This window comes from Taeniopygia guttata, chromosome 11, assembly GCF_048771995.1.
Source record: "Taeniopygia guttata chromosome 11, bTaeGut7.mat, whole genome shotgun sequence".
In the NCBI taxonomy this organism is placed as follows: Eukaryota; Metazoa; Chordata; class Aves; order Passeriformes; family Estrildidae; genus Taeniopygia; species Taeniopygia guttata.
In genome coordinates, this window is record NC_133036.1 from 11177307 (window position 1) to 11196329 (window position 19023).

The 19023-nt window shown below is 53.4% G+C and overlaps 1 protein-coding gene across 2 annotated transcripts in view; it reads left to right on the forward strand.

Moving 5' to 3' along the window:
* Positions 1 to 19023, forward strand: part of ACSF3 (acyl-CoA synthetase family member 3) — a 53621-nt gene that overhangs the window by 11650 nt on the left and 22948 nt on the right. Inside the window, exons 4-6 of one of the 2 annotated variants that reach the window (XM_030282234.4) lie at positions 3336 to 3490; positions 4267 to 4412; positions 10007 to 10119. In XM_030282234.4, the coding sequence (XP_030138094.4) occupies positions 3336 to 3490; positions 4267 to 4412; positions 10007 to 10119 (414 nt within the window). The remainder of the gene's footprint in view (positions 1 to 3335; positions 3491 to 4266; positions 4413 to 10006; positions 10120 to 19023) is intronic. The other variant, XM_072934207.1, reaches the window with a different exon arrangement.

The window sequence follows — 19023 nt, forward strand, 5'->3', positions numbered from 1 at the left end:
CTTGCAGTGAGAAACTTTTTGTTTCTAGCCCTTGCTTAAAAGGAATCTTGATCCATCTCCTGAGCATATTCCATGGGAAGGCTGCTGCTTCCCTTCTTTGCAGAGCCTGGCAGCCCTGGCACACGGTGCCATGTCTGCTTCCCGAATCCATGGCTTTTTAAAAGCACTTGGAGGCATCAGGTGAGCAAAACAAAACAGAGCATTGGGCTGCCAGTGCCCTGTGCACGGGGAATTAACGTGGTGACAGTGGCAGTGGGATAAGCCAGGGGGGATGGAGGCTGCTGCTCCAAGCCTGGCACTGTCGGAGGATGCCGGGTGCTGCCAGGACAAAGCTGGCGCCTCGCAGGGGATTGATTGATTAGTCCCAGGTAACGAGGCTTTCCCAGATCCTTCTCTCAAAGCCTGGAGGTACAGTGAGAAGCCAGGAATAGCTGTTCCAGCTGGCTGGGCAGTGCCAAGCCCTCCGGCCAGCTTGGGCTCTGCGGAGCGCTGGGAGCTGCCAGCTTTGTACCAGGGCTTAGTCCTGCTAAAACACATGGGAAGGATCCAGATTTGGCTGAGCAGGAGCAGAGCAGGTGGAGAGGTTTGGCTGTCAGCAGATCACCCCAGCAGCTGGTGGCACAAATCCAAAGGCAGCTGCTTATCCTCAGGAAGGGGCTGTTGCTGGGTGAGCTGGACTGACACAGAAAAGCTGCTCCTGTGGCTGCAGTGCAGGAGGGAGGATTTAGCTAAGGCAGGAGTTGAGCTGGCACATGGGGACAGGGGACTCTGGGGTGCAAGGGACACTTGCTCTGTTTAGATGGGTTTGGGGTTTTTCAGATCCAAAGTCAGGTGACAAAAACTCTGCTGCATGGTCGGACTGGAAGTCTGCCTGCGCTCCCACAGCTGCTCGGGACTTGGGAAGGCAAAACAAAATCACACAGCAGGGATTGAACAAGCCCTGAGCATCTGTTTCCATTCAATCCCCTCAGCACAGTCCTGGTCCCTGCTGGCCATCCCGTGTCCTTCCCTGCCCACAGCAATGGCTCTCAGAGCACCAGGCTGAGGAGGGCAGATCCATCCAGCCCTGGCTTTGGAGAGATCCTTCTCTAGAATGGGAAAGATATTGGGGAAAAAGGGGGCTGGGAAATGCTGGGGTTCAGCTTTTCTATTTTTCAGATTCTCTCCTGCCTGGTGTGTAACTCTGGAACTTTCTATGAGGTGTTAGTAGGTTCTCTTCACAGGGTAGTTGGACAAAACAATCCCTTCCCAGCTGGAGGATCAAGGACAGCCGTACCCAAAAATCACAAACAACAGCAAAGGGAAGGGGCAAGCCAGGGGGTTTGGGACTTCATGACCTGGAGCTGTAACTGGACAATTGAACCCAATATGTAGATGAACCAAAACTTATAAAAGTGTAAAAACTCGTGACTGGGATCCATCCTGGATTTAGCCTGGGTGTAGCCCTGGCCAGGCTCTTGTGCTGCCTAAGGTGTGTCCTTTTAAGGCCTTGCAATAAATACCTGTTTTGTCCATTTAGCTCTGTCTACTCTCTGTTCCAGATCAGCCTCTCAAGGCATCAGTTCAAAGTTAGACCCCTCTAAATGCAATTTTACCTAATCTGGCTGATAGGGATCTGGCTGGTAGGTGGGTTTCTGCAGGGACTGAAACGTTCCCTCTCTGGACATCTCACCCCTCAGTGCAGGAAGTCACATCCCAGTTCTGCTTTCCTTTCCCAGGGGATCTTGCAGTGCCGGGGTGTCCAGTGGCTTTGCACCTTGTGCATTCATCCCTCCCCACCGAGGGCCATCCCTGGGCTGGGGGGCAGCGTGAGCTCCTCCTGTTGGGTGGGACGGTGCCTCTGTGGGCATGTCCTGCTCTGTTAACAACCATCACCAGTTCTGGGAGGGTTTTTTAGGAGCTGATTGGTCTGGAGCAGCCTCTGTTAACAACAACCACTGGTGCTGGGAGGGATTTTTAGGAGCTGATTGTTCTGGAGCAGCCGCTGGGGGGGATTTTTTAGGAGCTGGTTGTTCTGGAGCAGCTGCTGGGGGGGATTTTTAGGAGCTGGTTGTTCTGGAGCAGCTGCTGGGGGGGATTTTTAGGAGCTGGTTGTTCTGGAGCAGCCACTGGGGGGGATTTTTTAGGAGCTGGTTGTTCTGGACCAGCCACTGGGGGGGATTTTTAGGAGCTGGTTGTTCTGGAGCAGCTGCTGGGGGGGATTTTTAGGAGCTGGTTGTTCTGGAGCAGCTGCTGGGGGGGATTTTTTAGGAGCTGGTTGTTCTGGAGCAGCAGAGTGTGAGTGTGCAGCCAAGGAGAAAGGGATGAAACGGAGCCCGAGCCAGCAGAAGGGAGGGAAGGGGCAGAGTGAGAGCATGAAGGAGAATCCCTGGCTCACCTTCAATCAATCCCTGCCTCGCCTCACTCGTGTGCAGCTGGGCGTGCACGGCAGCGCTCGGTGTCAGGAGCTGTCAGGGAACACATTTGTCACCACGGGGCAGCGACTGGCTCTGATTTATTGGTGGCTTTGCATCGCTCCTGCCCTGGGCAGAGCTTACCTGGCAGGGAGGTGAGCTCTCTCTGAGGTGTGGCAGGAGCAGGCTGGGGTGTGGCAGTTGTGCCTCTCACCCCTGGCTGGCTGTGCGTGCCAGAGGTGTCCTTGTCCACATCCCAGCAGAGCTGGCTGCTGGAATTTGCCCCCGTTCATAGTTCCCACAGGTCAGTGGAGCTGCAGCTGAAGAATGTTATTCCCACAGGGAGCATCCCTCTCAGGAGGAGTGTGGCTGGGGTAGTGGCCCTCCTGAAAAGCCTCTGTCTCCTGCTGCCCCTGCTTTCCCTGTTCATTCTGATGGCTCCTCTGAGCTCGCCAGGGACGTGGCTCTCTGTGCATCACCGTTTTCATGAAGTCTCACTCCCAGTGCCTGATTTCCCTCTTCCCACCTTTGCACAGTGGTTGAGGTCCATGGGCTCCAAGCTGTGTATTGTGTATCAGGTGTGGGCTGTGGCTTTCCAAAGAAGAGCTCCCACTCTTTGGAAAACTGGTGGCTTTGTGCAGCCTTTGAAGAACTGTGCGTGATAAGGGAACGAGCTGATTCTGCCACAGGCTTCCATCTTCGTGAGCAAATTCTCGGCTGCAACATGACAGGACTAACAAATGCCATTTCCATCACCTCGTGAGTGATTCTGGCTGAGGCATCCACTGGTGGGAACGTTGTGCCTTGGGTAACAAGGGCATGATGAAAGTTGGGAACTTGTTTTGGACAGGGATGGGGGCACACAACAGCTTCCAGCTGTACTTCCAAGAAATCTTAGATAGCAAAGGTGTATTTTCATCCCTGTATTCCCTTCCTTCCCAGGTGTGGAAGAAGCTCCTGAGCTCCCAAGCTCCCCGTGTCAATGTGTTCATGGCAGTGCCCACCATCTATGCCAAGCTGATGGAATATTACGACGAGCACTTCACCCAGCCCCAAGTGCAGGATTTCGTGCGTGCCTTTTGCCAGGAGAACATCAGGTGGGTGAGCTGTGGGCAGGGGCTGCTGCTGACTCGCTGGATGCTCCACGTTTTCCTTTCAGCATCACCTCCTTCAGCGCTGGTTGTTGTGCTTTGGGGTCTCTGTGACAGGAACAAGGGTGTCATTATTTAATTAGGAGCCACTCTTGCATGGAGAGCCAGAAAGGGCTCATTATGTGTAACACATGGCTGAGGACTTTGTCCTGCAGCCCAGGCTTGTGTTCCAATGTCGCTGTTGGACACAAAATGAGTACACAGAGGCTTGGTGAGTTCAAGAGAGAAAAAGAGACAATTTTATTTGTGACTTTGCAATATACAGAATTCCAAAAGTGGCAGTGGATTGGAGGATAAAGCTGCCACCTCTCCAACCACACTGGTCAAACCAACAGCCCATCAATTCCCTCCTCCCACAAAGAAGAATGCAAAACAATCATTATTTACATGAACAGTGTGTGAGAATTCCAGTAGAAATATGTAAACATTATAAGAAGGCTAAAGAAGTTTAATGAGAACTTTAAAACTTTCAAAAGAACTATAAAAGAAAACTTAACACTTTTAAAAATCAGGGCAACACTCCAGGATCTCTTTTAAGAGGCTGTCCTGGTTAACCTAAACCCCAGATCAGGCTGAGAATGTGAGGGACATCTCTGGTACTGGTTAAAAGGATTTTGGGGCTGCAGGTTTTACGTAGAACTTTTTGTGCCCCGGTGTCGGGCTGCAAATTCCCTGGAGCAAAGGTGCTCTCAGATACTCTTAGCTGGCCTTTCCCTGTGCAGGTTAATGGTGTCAGGCTCAGCAGCCCTGCCCGTGCCTGTCCTGGAGAAGTGGAAGAGCATCACGGGGCACACCTTGCTGGAGAGGTACGGGATGACTGAGATTGGGATGGCGCTTTCTAACCCTTTGCATGGAGTCCGTGTCCCAGGTAGGAGTCTCCAGGGGGTGCCCCTGTTTGGAGGCGTTTGCTGGGCAGTGCTCTGGGCTGTTCTCTGCACATGAGTGAGGAGAGGCCACGCTAGCAGCAGGGGTGCTGGGAATTGGCACTGGGGATTCAGGACATGGATGTGTGGGAAGGGGCTGCTGGGTTTCCCAGGGATCAAAGCTGTGTGTGCAGAGTGGCAGTGGTGCCCACTGGCCTGACCAGGCTGGCACGCTCTAGACTGACTTCCAAAAATCTTAGTGAATTGGAGGAGTGTTTCTTCAGCCCCTGCTGCCTGGAGTTGTATTTCTGGGTGGTGTCACACAGGATTCTCCACACAGCAGTGCTTGTCCAACCCATCAGCGCTGAACACTTAAAATAGGACGTCTGCTCACTCTTATTTTAGTGCCTGTTTCTTGCCTCTTCAGGGATTCAAAATTGTCACACCTCGCTGTACACTCTGGGCCTGTTCTCTCCTTGTCTTTCCCCCCCTTCTCTGAGCTACACTTTGTGATTCCTCTCCATAGCTGTACTTTCTGGAACCTAGAAATAAATTGATCCGAGACACTGCAAATGTAAAATGCCCCCACTCTCCCTGTGGTTGGAGCGTGGCCATCTGTGTGCCCACCCTGTGCCACCTGCCTCCCCACAGGCTGTCTGTGCAGGCATGGCACCATATGCAGCCTCCTGGGGAACTGGTGTTACCCCAGAGGGGTCCTGGGTGTCACAGCTTCCCACAGCACCCCAGTCCCATGGGATGCAGGAGCTGGGTCCTGCAGGGGTGGCACGGGGAGAGGAGAAGCCAAAACTCCCCCTCGTTGACTCCTCAGCCTGAGAACAGCTTGAAATCCAAACTCTGTTTTACTTTGGCAGGGTAACTGTCATTCCCTCACCCCACCTCAGCCTGTTTTATCTTCCTCCAGCAGCCCCATCCCTGCAGGCAGGAGGGAGAAGCAGGCAGGAAAAACAAGACTCCCATCTGCAGGAGCTCGAGCTGTGTGTGAGCCCCACACACCCCATGGGGACAGGGCAGGGACCATTGCACCGTCCCTGTGTTATATTTGCTTTTTATTGATTTTCCTGAGGGAAAATGAGTGGAGACTCCAGAAATTTCCCAGAGGACTAAAAGAGAAAAGGAGTAAGACTGGAAGTATCATGGCAGTGCACAAGCTGGCCCCCAGAAGGGCAGCTCCTGCCCCAGAGCTGGTGGCTGTGCTCCTGAGGCACCATCCCTATGGATCCTGCGGGGGACCTGGGCACAAATCCTCTCGTGCAGCCAAAGCAGAGGGGCTGGGGACTGTCACTCCAGCCCCATCCAGGGGCTCCTGCAGCCCCGAGAGGGGAGAGAAGTGTCTCACAAAGGTGGGGATCAGCAAGAAACCCTACAGAAATGAGGCTATAATTGAATAGGCTTGATTAATTTATTTCAGGAAGTGTCAGCTGGGAAGCAGATGGGTGAAGCTGAGGCATAATTTGTTGGAGCTGTGAAAAAGCTTTTGATCTAGTGCCCTGTTAGAGGCTGGGTAGGAGGTCACCAGGTACCACAGAGATCTCAGAGGCAGCTGATGGTGGGCTGGGAGCAGGGGACATCTGCCAGAGGATTTCTCCTGGAGTGGGAGCAGCACACGACCTTCTCTCCTGCTTTGACCTGTTGGAGTGAGCCCAGAGGAGGCACCAGGAGGATCAGAGGGATGGAGCACCTCTGCTGAGAGAATTGGGGTTGTTCAGCCTGGAGAAGAGAAGGCTTTGGGGTGACCTGATTGTGGCCTTCCAGTTCCTGAAAGGCCTTCTTACAAGGAAGATGGAGTGGGGCTTTGGACAAGAGCCTGGAGTGACAAGACAAGGGGGAATGGCTTCACAATTAACTTCAGGTTTAGATTAGATATTAGTAAGAAACTCTTGGCTGTGAGGGTGGTGAGGCCCTTCTCTGGGCGCCCAGAGCAGCTGTGGCTGCCCCTGGATCCCTGGAAGTGTCCAAGGCCAGGCTGGATGGGGCTTGGAGTACCCTGGGCTAGTGGAAGGTGTCCCTGCCATGGCAGGGGCTGGGATTGAATGAGCTTTAAGGTCCTTTCCAAACCATTCTGTGATTCATGAGCCTCTGAGGAGAGATCCTGGGGCTTCTCTTGCCCTCTTGCAGGCACTTGGAGAAGGGTGCAGTCCTTGGACCCTGCCCATCCTGCCCGTGTCCCCAGCGGTGTCACCAGCAGCGTGTCCCCACTCTCCACCCACAGCACAGGTCTGAAGGGGCAGGGATGGGGATGTGGGAGCTTTAATTTCCAGCAGCAGCAAAGATGAAAGATTTGAAAGATAAATGTTTGCTTGTATATGGTTAAAACCCTGCTTAAAATGCCTCTGTTTTCACCAGCTCTCATTCTAATCCCCCCTGGTGCTGTTACTGTGAAGGGAGATGAATAATTCATGGCCGGAGGATGCCTCACTGGGCCTAATCACCACTTTAATTGGAGGTTTAGATCAGAGGCAGCTAATAGCTGCTACAGCGGGGACTCCGTGTATTGTTGACAGTGAGATCCTTGAGTGCCTTATCGTTGGCCCGTTGCAATCCTCCCGGGACACAGCAGCACCGAGCTACCGGATACCGAAGGACACAGAGCACGGGCCGATTAAATTGATCTGGGAAGAGCTGACAACTTTTTTAAACAGAGGAGAAGGGGTGAAAGCAGAACGGTGACACCACAGGCGAGGTGCCAGCATTGCTTAACATCCCGGAGTCTGCAAATTGCAGGGATGCAGAGGGGAAGGAGCAGAGATTTCTCCCCAGTTTCCCCTCGGGATTATGGCTGGGGCCAAAAGGAAGCCAGTGCACAGTGTTGACCCCTTCTGATCACCCCAACTGTGGCTTGATGAAGGCAGAACCTCCGGGGCTGCTCCTTTGGGAACGGCCCAAATTTTTGCTGACCTGTTGGAGTTGGCACAGGGCGTGTTTTGACACGGTGGATGGGCCTGGGAAACTCTAGTCATTGTTTTTGCACAAATTCTATTAATCCTGTCAGCTTTGTGGAGCTCTAATCAATGGTAGGAGCTTTTTCAGCCTTTACAGATGTTGATTTTTAAGTTTGTCACTTTTTTTAAGTATCAAAAAAGCTTCTCCAGACAGAAATATAAGGAAGCAGCTCTCCACCAGGGACTTGTTTTACATGTTGGTTTTATTTTAGCCAAGTAGGAGAGGATCTGGTGGGGCTGTGTTAGTAACTGTGATCTGAAACACTGTGTGGGGAACATGTCACCTCCTCTGTGCCAGCCCTGTGCTGATCTTTGGTGTCTCATTCCCAAGGGCTGGGACCAGCAGTGGGCACTAATCCTGGAGCCCTGCTGCCCATGAATCACTGCCCATTTCCATGCTGAGGTCAGCAGCTTGCATCCAGGGAAGAAGCATCTTCCAGGAAGGCATCTGGCTGACCTTGATTTGAAAAATTCCAAGTCTGTGAGAGCCCCTGGCAGTTCCTTGCATTGGTTTCTGCTCCCTCCATGAGATTTCCAGGACTGACTTTGTGGTGCCTGCCCACAGACGTGCCATGTTTTGTGGGCAGATTGGAGTCTGTTCACACACAGTTTTTCACCCTGGAGAAACTGTTCCCACAGAAGTCTAGAAGGTGGCTCCAGCAACCTTCCATGCAACACTGAGGGTGTTTTCTGTGACTTGTTACTTGCTTTGAGGCCTCTTGGAGCCTCCCGTGGCAGGTGCAAGATTGTTTATAACACATATGGTGTGATTTTTAGGGTTGTCCTGTGCAGAGCCAGGAGCTGAACTTGATGATCCTTGTGGGATCCAACTTCTGTGATTCTCTGATTCCATAAATACCTCGACACGGTACCTCAGGGCACTTCAGGCTCGTGGCTCCCTCCTTGCCCTGCTGCAGCCCTGTGTCTCTGGTTCCTGGCAGTGTCTGGCCTGGAGGTGGGAGCAGCCCAGGGCTGCTGGTGGTGAGGGGAGGACGTGGCTGTGCTGGCTGACCAGAATGCCAAAGGCAATTCTGAGCAGAGCAGACACGGATCACGGAGCTGCCACGTCGCTTTGTGTTTATTTCCAGCCAGATTTGCTAATTGTTCTGGTAGTTTTGCTGCAATAAAATCTCACTCCCTCATAGCCCATCTGCTCTTGGCTGATCCTGCAGGGATGCCATAAATCTGGGCTACGACGACATATCCATTTCCATGGCAACTGACCAATGTAGCAGACAAAATCATGATGTCACGGATAGCAGATCCCCAGGGCTTCAGCAGGAGAATGAGACCAGGACAGGGAAAATGCCACTTGAACCCAAATGCTGAAATATGAGCGACAAGAGGAAGACAGGGCTGAGCTCCAGGCCCTGCACTCCCTGCTCTAGGGAATTCCCAGTGTCAAGGTGCTCCTGGCAGACCTGGAAAGCATCAACAGGAGGGGAGAAAATTGGTCATCCATTAAAATAAAGAGCACAGTTGCCAATTTATAGAATCACAGAATGGTTTGGTTTGGAAGGGATCCTTCAGCTCATCTTGTTCCATCCCCTCTGCCCTGGGCAGGGACACCTTCCAATAGCCCAGGGTGCTCCAAGCCCTGTCCAACCTGGCCTTGGACACTTCCAGGGATCCAGGGGCAGCCACAGCTTCTCTGGGAACCTGTGCCAGGGCCTGCCCACCCTCACAGGGAAGAATTTCTTCCTGATATCCCATCTAACCCTTTCCTCTGGCAGTGGGAAGCAATTCCCCCTTGTCCTGGTACTCCAGGCCCTTGTGAAAAGTCCTTCTCCAACTGAAACTCAGTCCTGCTGAGCCACAGGTTGCTGTGAGGTGCTGTCCCTCTCCCTGCTCACAGGGGTGAAGGTCACAGGCCCCATTCTGTCACAGGAGCCATCTCGTGAGTGAGACCTGCTGAGATCTGCTGCCCATCCCACAGGTCACAGGCACAGAGCTGCCCTCTCTGCTGAGCTCTCAGGTGCTCCCCAGGAAGAACAGGCCCTAAACCAGGGGGTGGGAAAGCTGCAGGTTGGGAAGCTCAGGGTCCCAGAGCTTGGAGCTCAGTAGTGGTTGTTTTGACACTGTGTCAGCTCCTGGGCTTTGAAATTGAAACCTGTGGAAGAACAGGGTGGTTTTGATCCCTGCTTTTCTCCTGTGATGTTTTCTATCCAGTGTATTGATGTCTCCTAAAACTCAGATAATCCCTGGCAAGTCTCAGCTGTTAAGCCTTTGCCTCCCCTGTCAGGTGCAGGCTGTAGAGGAGCAGAGTAATCTCTGTGCTCTCTTTTCACAGCTTTGTGTAGGTTTTATGGTGCCTTTCTTTTTTTCTTAAAAAAAAAAAAAAAAAAGAAACAGCTTCATTCCTGAGCTCTGAAGAGGTGCAGATGTCTTCAACGAGTGGCCAAGAGAGTCTGTTCAGGGCTGGAGACACGTTTGTGTTCAGAGGCATTCCCAGCACTGCCTGCTCCTGACATTTCCATGCAGACACACGGTGAGATCAACACCTTCCTTCCCTGCTAGGAAGTCCTTTAGTGCCAGCACAGCCTGCAGATGCCATTGCTAGACAAACAGCTGCTCTTTTGCACCCTGATCCTGTGTTTTCCCGAGGGCTGTGCCCCGTTTCCATGCTCTGTCCTCCGCAGGCTCCGTGGGCACCCCGCTGCCCGGTGTGGCAGTGCGCATCGCCAGCGAGACCTTCAGGGACGGCGCTCGCTCCTACACCATCCACGCCCAGGGGGATGAAAACAGCACCCAGGTACTGCCACCTTCCCCCTGCTTCACCCAGAGAAAGGTCTCTCCTGCCCAGCCCTCTGAAAGCCCCAGGACTGAGGCTTGTGCTGCTCCTGTTCTCAGAATTCTGAGAGCTTTGTTTGGGGGTTCCTGTAGCCGTGGTGCTTTATGGACTGGACAAGTGCTGTCCATACAATCGTGGAATAGTTTGGATTGGAAAGGATCTTAAAGCCCATCCAGTCCCACCCCCTGCCATGGCAGGGACACCTCCCACTGTCCCAGGTTGTTCCAAGCCCCAGTGTCCAACCTGGCCTTGGGCACTGCCAGGGATCCAGGGGCAGCCACAGCTGCTCTGGGCACCTGTGCTCAGCACCCTCACAGGGAAATATTCCTTCCCAATAGAAACCTAAATACAAACCTACATTTAAACCTATTCTATTTCACTCTGAAGACCAGGTCTAATGGAAGGTCCCTGCCCATGGAACAAGATGATCTTTAAGGTCCCTCCCAGCCCAAAGCATTCCATGATTCTATGATTGGAAGGGCAGGATTGGTGGCCTTGGGGGTTGCACTGATTTGGAAACAGCACTGGGAGAAACCCATCAGGTTTACATGGAAGTCAAGCTCCACGCTGAGCTCCACATGACACCAGCACCTGCAGTTCTGGTGTGCCAGAGGTCAGGCATCTGGGATTGGGAAGCATAATCCACGCCAGTGCTGGATGCTGAGTGTTCCCTGCTGCAGCAGCAGCCCCAGCCCAAGGCCCAGGCTGTCTCTTGCCACACAAGTGGCTGAGCAGGGTCTGCATCCCTGCCCCCTCCCCTCCACACCCTCCCTGCGGGTGTTGTGCTGCTCTGGCAGATCCATCCCTGGTGCTGTCTTGGCTGAGCAGATAGATGCTGTGTGTGACAGAAGTGACCCCAGCAGTGACACCGCGTGGGTGGGACACAGGCAGGCGTGAGATTCAACCTGAAATAGGTTCCTCTGCTCATTCCCCTGGGAAATGGCTTCTCATCCAGCCACCTACATGCTGAGGGTTTGAAAGGGCTGTGGCAGAGACACTGCTGGTGCAAGCACTGCTGAGAGGCTCAAGGAAAGCTTTTTTTGTCTGAATTATCTGGTGGCAGGTGGAGGAGCCAGCAGGACCACAGGCAGCCCCGTGGGTGGGCTGTGCTCAGGTTGTGTTTTGTGTTCTGATGCTGTAAGAGCTGGATCCGCCCCAGACTTGTAAAACAGCCCAGGGGACGGCTGAGAGGGACCACGGATTGTGGCTTTTATTAAAAAACCCCCTTTGCTGCTTTTTGCTCTGTGTCACTGCTGTGGCGTGGCCGAGCAGCGGGCAAAGCAGGAGACTCCCCATGTCCTGTTTTTTTCACTCCCTGGATGTGTGTTATATTTCACAGGTTTGTCCTCTGATCCCAGAGTTTGCTCTTGGCCTTTTTTTTCCAGTTGTGTGGAACTGAGACATGAAATATAACGTGTCCCTTTTAATAATGATCCTATAATGCTTTTTTCCCCTCAGGGATCCCTGGGCGCTTTACAAATTAGATCTCAGACACGAGAATCCCCAAAGTGCAGCTCCTTCCAGGATGAAATGTGGATGTTGTTCTACTGAATTATGGGAGGAAAAAAATACGGAATGTTATTTTTTCCTGCTCAGTACGCTTTCCTCTTCCTTCTCATTGCACTGAGTGACCAGAGAAGGGGAAACCAGATGATCTGTGGCTGGTGCTGGAAGCCCACCACCTCCTCAGGCCTTTACAGAGCTGGGATTCACATAACTCTCCTCTTTCCTCTGGCTTCAGGCTGCTTGGGTTTATTTTGAGGGCAGAAGAATTGCCCTTTATCCTGCTGATTTCTCACCTGCAGCCCCCGGTGTGGTCCATACCCACAGCTCACAATTCTTCCAGGAGCTCCCACCGGTGCTGGCCTTGGCTCCCTGCCCCTTGCTGATGGTTCACTTTCCGTCAGGCTCTCCCCTGGGGACCTTTTGAATGTTCTGGTGAATTCTCAAGTCATCAGCCGGGGAGGGTGTGGGGAGGTACTAATTTGCCTCTGGGCATCGGCTCCTGGGTTGGTCCCTCTCTGAAAAGCTGTCCCCATCTCACATCTCACCCACCATTCCTCTTGTCCCAGCTTAACTGGAGTTTCTTCAGGCTGCAGGGAGAGCAATGGTCCCATCTGTTCAGGCCACCCTAGGAGAGACTGGCTGGCTGGGTACCTCCAGGACAGCCACAGCATTTCCAGGAGCAGAGCAGAGCCAGCTGCCTCTGTCCCTGGGACTGTCACAAGGTGGGAAGAGCAGTCCCCGCTCCCAGCGTGTGCTGGCACAGATGGATGCGTGGAGATGCCAGAGTCTGGGTTTTATGTGCCCTGGGCACGGAGTGTGACTTTGCCTGGCGTGACCAGGTGGCAGCCATGGTGACAACACCTCTGCTCCCAGGGATGCTGGAATTCCTGTGCCTCACACCTGCGGTCCCAGGCAGAGCCTCACCTGCTCAGTGCCTGCCCCAGACGCTGCTGCTGGCACTGTGTGCATCATGCTTGGTTAATAATTCATGGCAGGAGAGACAACGTCAGTGGAATTTATTTAAAACGAGGCGGTCTGACAGTCCGAGGGCTCATCACGCCCCAGCAGTCCCAAAGGCCCAGCTTTGTTAAAACCAGCTCCTCCAGGGCAGAGGGACTGGCCCAGGGATGGGAAGAGCTGGTTGGTGTCACCCTGCCCATGCCACCAGATAACCCCGTGGCCTTTTCCTTGCCTCCTGTGAGAAGGGTGAAAAAATCCTTCCTCACCTCCCTCCCAGGAGGGCTCTGAGCCTTATTGTGGCTGAGGGCTGGAGGAGACTGAGGGGAGACCTCAGGGATCTTCAGCATCCCCATGAGGGGCAGCAGAGGGGCAGGTACTGATCTCTTCCCTCTGGTGTCCCCTGGGGACAGGACCCAGGGAGTGGCTGGAGCTGTGCCAGGGAGGTTTAGGTTGGATATTAGGAAAAGGTTTTTCCCCCAGAGGGTGCTGGCACTGCCCAGGCTCCCCAGGGAATGGGCACAGCCCTGAGGCTGCCAGAGCTCCCTGAGAGTTTGGACAGCACTGCCAGGGATGCCCAGGGTGGGGTTGTTGGGGTGTCTGGGCAGGGCTGGGTTGATGATCCTTGTGGATGCCTTCCAGCTCAGGATAGTCCATGATTCAGGCACCATGGGGCTGATCCAGGGGGATGCTGAGTGTCACGGCAGGAGTTGGGCTCTGAGCATCTCCTCTCCGGGCTCCTGTGAGCAGGTGATGTCTGTGCTGGGGCTGAGGGAGTGTCAGGGCCGTGTGTGGGGCTGAGGCAGTGTCAGGGCCATGTGTGGGGCTGAGGCAGTGTCAGGGCCATGAGCGGGGCTGAGGCAGTGTCAGGGCCATGTGTGGGGCTGAGGCAGTGTCAGGGCAGTGAGCGGGGCTGAGGCAGTGTCAGGGGCTGAGGCAGTGTCAGGGGCTGAGGCAGTGTCAGGGATTGAGGCGGTGTCAGGGCCATGTGTGGGGCTGAGGCAGTGTCAGGGCAATGTGTGGGGCTGAGGCAGTGTCAGGGCAATGTGTGGGGCTGAGGCAGTGTCAGGGCAATGTGTGGGACTGAGGCAGTGTCAGGGCCATGTGTGGGGCTGAGGCAGTGTCAGGGCCATGTGTGGGGCTGAGGCAGTGTCAGGGCCGTGTGTGGGGCTGAGGCAGTGTCAGGGCCGTGTGTGGGGCTGAGGCAGTGGAGGAGGAGGAGGAGGAGGAGGAGGAGGCAGGCTGTGGGTGGCAGGAGCAGGGAGCTGGGGAGTTCCTGCTCTGCCATCCGGTAACTGCCTGAGCTTGCAGCAGGGGACCGCTGTAATTTGCAAAGCTGGTTCCTGGCACACCCTGAAGATCAATAATCTACTTAGCTGAAAGTTTGCTGGATCTCTGTTCTTCCCTGCATTTTCTCCCGTGCCTTGATTGGAGCGCTGGATTCCTTTCCTTCAGTCCTTCAGTTCCTCTCAGGAGCCCTGTGCCCCATCCATCCCATTTGCTCGGGTTTTCAGCTGCTTCTGTGCTGCTTCCTCTGGGTGTTGTGCTGCTTTTGGGGGCTGACAGGAGCTGTGCAGGCTGGCTCAGGCTGCCTGGGGCTGCCCACACCAGGCGCTCCAGCCTGACACATCCACCCTCTGCTCCGCCTGTTCCAGCCCGGGGTGTGCAGCAGCACTCAGGGTCTGGGTGTTGAGGTGACCCTGAGAGTGTAAAAGTCCTCGTTTCCCAGCCTGTGTGGCCAAAGAAGTCTGAAATGTGCAGGGTCGGCTTCTCAAGGTTGTTTATTTTCCCTTATCTAGAACATTCTTTCTCTGCCCTGCTGAGGTCTGGCCAGCAGCTCGGCCATGGCATTCTGTCTGTCCTCAGGGTGGTGTTTGCATTTTATACCAAAAACTACCTGTATTATGTTTACCATAATGTGCCAATACCTATTGTCTATTATGTTTACCATAACATGCCGATATCTATCTATCTAGTGTGTCTCTCTACCTTAAACCAATAGAAAAGTGTCACCATCACAGCAAGATATGGAGGACAAGGAGAAGGAGAAAAAGGTCAGGACATGCCCAAACTCCTCCATCTTGTCCCCTTGAATCCCATTCTAAGAACCCCAAAATTATACTTTTTCACCCTGTATTAATTCAACTACCACACTGCTCAAACCCTTGTGGCTTGTAATTCCTCATACAGAATTGGCAGCTTTTTCTACTGGCTAAAATCGAACCCACAGGTGTTTTTGACTTGGTGCCAAGGTCTCTGAGCCCCCTGCCAGGGTCTGGAGCCAGCCAGGGCAGCCAGAGGGATGTGCTGGGTTTTGACACCTGTGTTTTGACACCTGTGACAGGCCAGCGAGGGCAGGATGTGACAGTGCCATCAGAGTCACAGCCCTGACTGTGTGCCCACCTCCTGCCTGAGCAGCAGTGGGGGATGCAGAGCTATCCCCTGGAGAGATGCTGCTCTGGGAGTCCTGGGAGAAGAGCTTCTCCTCCAGCATCCCTGGGGAGCAGAGGCGTGGGAGTGGGTGTCAGGGACAGCAAAGCTTTGCCTGCCCTGAGTCATCCCCCATCCTGCTCCTGGATTCCCTGGCATCCAGAGCAGTTCCTCATTCCCCACCTTCCTCAGGCAGGTGCCTGCTGACCCTTCAGGCTCAGTAATCCTTGCCCACAGCCCAGGGTGCTTCTTCCCCTGGGGTGTTTTCCCCTGAATTTTTGGCAGCTCTCCCCGTGGCTCTGGCGCCCAGGAAAGGGTTACAGCTCTCCAGCTCCGAACGTTTCAGTTTGCTTTGTTCAGTGCAATGCATATTTCATACACTCAGCTTCCCAGCTGGCAGAGGCCTGGAAACCCTGCAAGCTGTCGGGTATTGTCTCTCTCCTCCTTTACTTGTTTGTTTGTTGGTTTTTTTGGGCTGTCATTTTTGTTGGCTTTCTCTATTTTTTTTTTTTCTCTCTTTTTCATCTTCCCCAAATTGCTCTCTCTCACCAAAGCCCAACCCCAGTGCTGACAATGGGGGGCTATCAATAGCTAAACGGCTTCACAGCTGTAGCCGAGGCAGGGCTGTAGCCAGGGCTTTTATGGCCAGAAATTTCCCGGTGCCCAGGCTGCGGAGGGAGCGTGGGGACGGATGGCTTGCAGGAGCTGGCAGCAGGAGGACGCTGTGCCACGGGCTGCCCCCCCTTCCAAAGGTTGTAATTATCTCGTTTATCCATATGCAAGCTGTCGTGCTGGACGGGAACCGGCTCGGCTGTGGCTGTCCCTCCCGAAAGCCACCAGCATCTCTGTCCCCTCCTCCCCGTGCCCCCCGTGCCTGTGCCATCTGCTCGCAGCTTGCTGCTGGCTCTGTCACCCGTGGTTGTGGCCGCAGCTCTTGGCTGTTGCTGTCCCGTGGAGGGGACCAGGAGCGGCTCCACCTCGCTGGTGTCCGTCCCACATCTCTTCAGAACCCGTGGGGTGGTGCCCACGGAGCTGCCAGGGTTGTCTTGGAGGACTGGGCACCCCCCTGGCTGGCGTGGGTCTGGGTACTTGGCACGGGCATCCCTGTGGGGTTCTCCTCGCCCATCCAGGTGTCCCAGAGCAGTTGGTGAGGCTGGAGCTGGCTCTTCTCCATGTGCCCCCCGTGCCTGGCATTCCTGAGAATGGCTTGGATGTGATCAGCTGGCCTGGGTGTCCTGTCTCTGACTGTCCCAGAGGAAGAACTGAAGCAACTCTTGGATTGTTCCTTTCCTGTCCCATTCAGACCTCAGCCTAGACCAGTTCATTCCTTGTCCTCAGTGCTCCTGCACTTCCAGAACAGCTCTCCTCCAGTTTTTCGCTGGTTTTCTTGTCCCTGCTCCATCCCATCCTCATGTATTGGTACCGTGATGGTGAACTTTACCTCCAGCATCCCTGCTCCATCTCCCATGAGGAGCTTTCCCTCAGCTCCATCATCTTTTCCATCAGGCAGCGTGGGGAATGTGCTGCTGAAGGCAGTCTGGATTAGATCTGCAGCTTCTCTCTGCAACCCCAGCCCTCAGGATTTCTGGCACAATCCACCTTTGATAAAAACACTCTGCATTTATTCCCATTTTCCATTTGCCTCAGCTTCTTCCAGAACCTCCTTCCAAAGCCCTCTCAGTGCTGGATGCTGCACTTGTGTCTGTTTTTTTTTTTTTGCCATATTTCTCTCATCTCCTCAGGATCCTGTTTTGTGTCCTGACCAAGTAATTCAAGAGTCTCCACTTTGTTGCTCAGGCTGCTTTTGTTCCTGTATAAACATTTTAGCTGCTTCTCATTGATCACATGCTGTTCTTTACTCAACTCAGGCATCGATTCCATTCTCAGCTGTATTTATATCTCCTTCCTTCTTTCTGTCTGCCCTCTGGTTTGGATTTTTTTTAAATTTGTGGCCATAGCTCTGTTTTATTTTTTCCTGGCAGTAAAAGTGGAGGCAGAGGTTGCAGTAGCATCATGTCCCCTTGTTTGTCAGGTGAAAACTCTTCTCATGACAGGGACAGCCTCGATTCCAGGAGAATATTTCCTTGCACATGGAATTTGAATCCATCTGTCAAGAGCCTTCTTTCCACAAGAGTTTCCTTTGAGCTCACCTCTGTCACAGCACCCTCTGGACCTCTGTGAATCTCTTTGTTGCTGTTTTGTTCTTCCATAGCATCCCAGACTGGTTGGGTTGGAAGGATGAAGCTTATTCATGGGCAGGGACACCTTCCACTGGAATATTGCCCTTTGTAGCTGGGGGAAGATTTGGGGTGTTTGTGGAACAGCCCTGGGTGTGGTGGGGAGGTGCTGAAGCAGAGGCTGAAGGAAGAGGAGCCTCTCTAGAGGCTGAAGGAAGAGGAGCTCCTCTAGAGGCTGAAGGAAGAGGAGCTGTCTCTGTCCCAGGCTTCTGCAGCCAGGGGAGCAGGGGATGGCCCAGCAGGGGCAGCAATTAGAGGTTGTGGGACTGTGTGTATGCAGTCACAGCTCATCACAGCCTCCCAAACTGCACTTTTAGGGGAGGCTGGAGGAAACCAAACCAAAGGTGGGCCACTAATGGAGTCCTTGCCTGGTCCTCTGCCTGCCCCCAGCCCAGAACCAGCTGAGGGCACACTGGGAGCCTTCCCCCAAGGAGGAGAGCAGGGCAAGTGGGAAGATGTGCTGACATCTCACCTCGTTTGTTATCTCAGGGAGCCTGCAAACGACAGGGATGAGAACAGCAGCGTGGAGAGCTGTTGGCATCTCTGCAGCAGTGTAACACATCTAATTTATGGTGTTAATATAGATCAAGAAGTTCTGTGTCCACAGAACAACTGCAGGGAGGGCTGACCTTTCCCAAACTTGGCTTGTTTTCTGTCGTGCTTTTGGGATCATCTGGAGCTGATCAGGCTGGTAACCTAAAAAAAATCAGTATTGCCTAAAAATATAGACAATCACTTTTGTTTTCAGTGGAGCAACATTTGCTGTAAGTAGAGGGTTGGGTTGTTTGAAAATAAGTTTCAGTGTTCCAGCTCCACTGTGCACCAGCCTTGCTTTTAAATTTATAACTCTCCAAAATGAAAAGTAAATGGATTGTGTTATTCCCAGCCCTTTTATAAAAGTTAACATTGCAAAAACAGATGTGAAATGTGGCCTCGCAGATTACAGCCTGAGCTTGGGGTTTTTAGGTTGGGGTTTCATTTTTTCCTTACTCTCTCTGTGCTGTGTCCCCGAGGAGCAGAAATCTGCCTTTTTCCAGCAGGAGGAAAATTGTTCTGTGTCTAAATTGCCTCCTGCCAGGCTTGTGTGGATGCTGCAGGACACGGAGCTCCAAGGAACGATAATGCCTTTACACAACCAGGCAACTTAGCAGGGAATTTTTAATTAGGAATGTGCAGGAAAGTTCAGATCGCCTGGGAATTTGGTAATGCTCTGACCCACCTCCCAGTCCTGGGACATCCATCCCAGTGTGGCCCTGGGAGATGGTGATTTAAGGCACTGGCAGGCAGGTTGTTGTCTCCAGCTGCCTTCAGGAGGCAGGTGAGCATGTCCTCCCCTCCCACACCAGCCTGGCTGTGGTGTGGTCTGGAAAAGCAGAGTCTGGGCCAGGCCTGGAGCTGCCCAGCTCTCCCCAGGTCAGGGAGGGCTGAGCTGTTGGATGCTGTGCTCAGCCTGGAGAAAAGGAGGCTCGGGGGGACCTTGTGGCTCTGCACAGCTCCTGACAGGAGGGGACATCATTTCCTGTGCTCTGGTATGTTACAAAATCCCAGCGAACACCAGGAAGAAGTGACTTCTCTGGCAGAAGAGGTGAAAGGGCTCTGTCACTTCCATAAACCTCACATACATAAATTATTGTCTTCTATTAGTCACTTAAGGGCTCAGTTGCTTAATTATTTTGATCACAGTAATCATTTATTTACAAGGTGGGGAAAAATGCCAAGCACTTCCAAGCCGAGC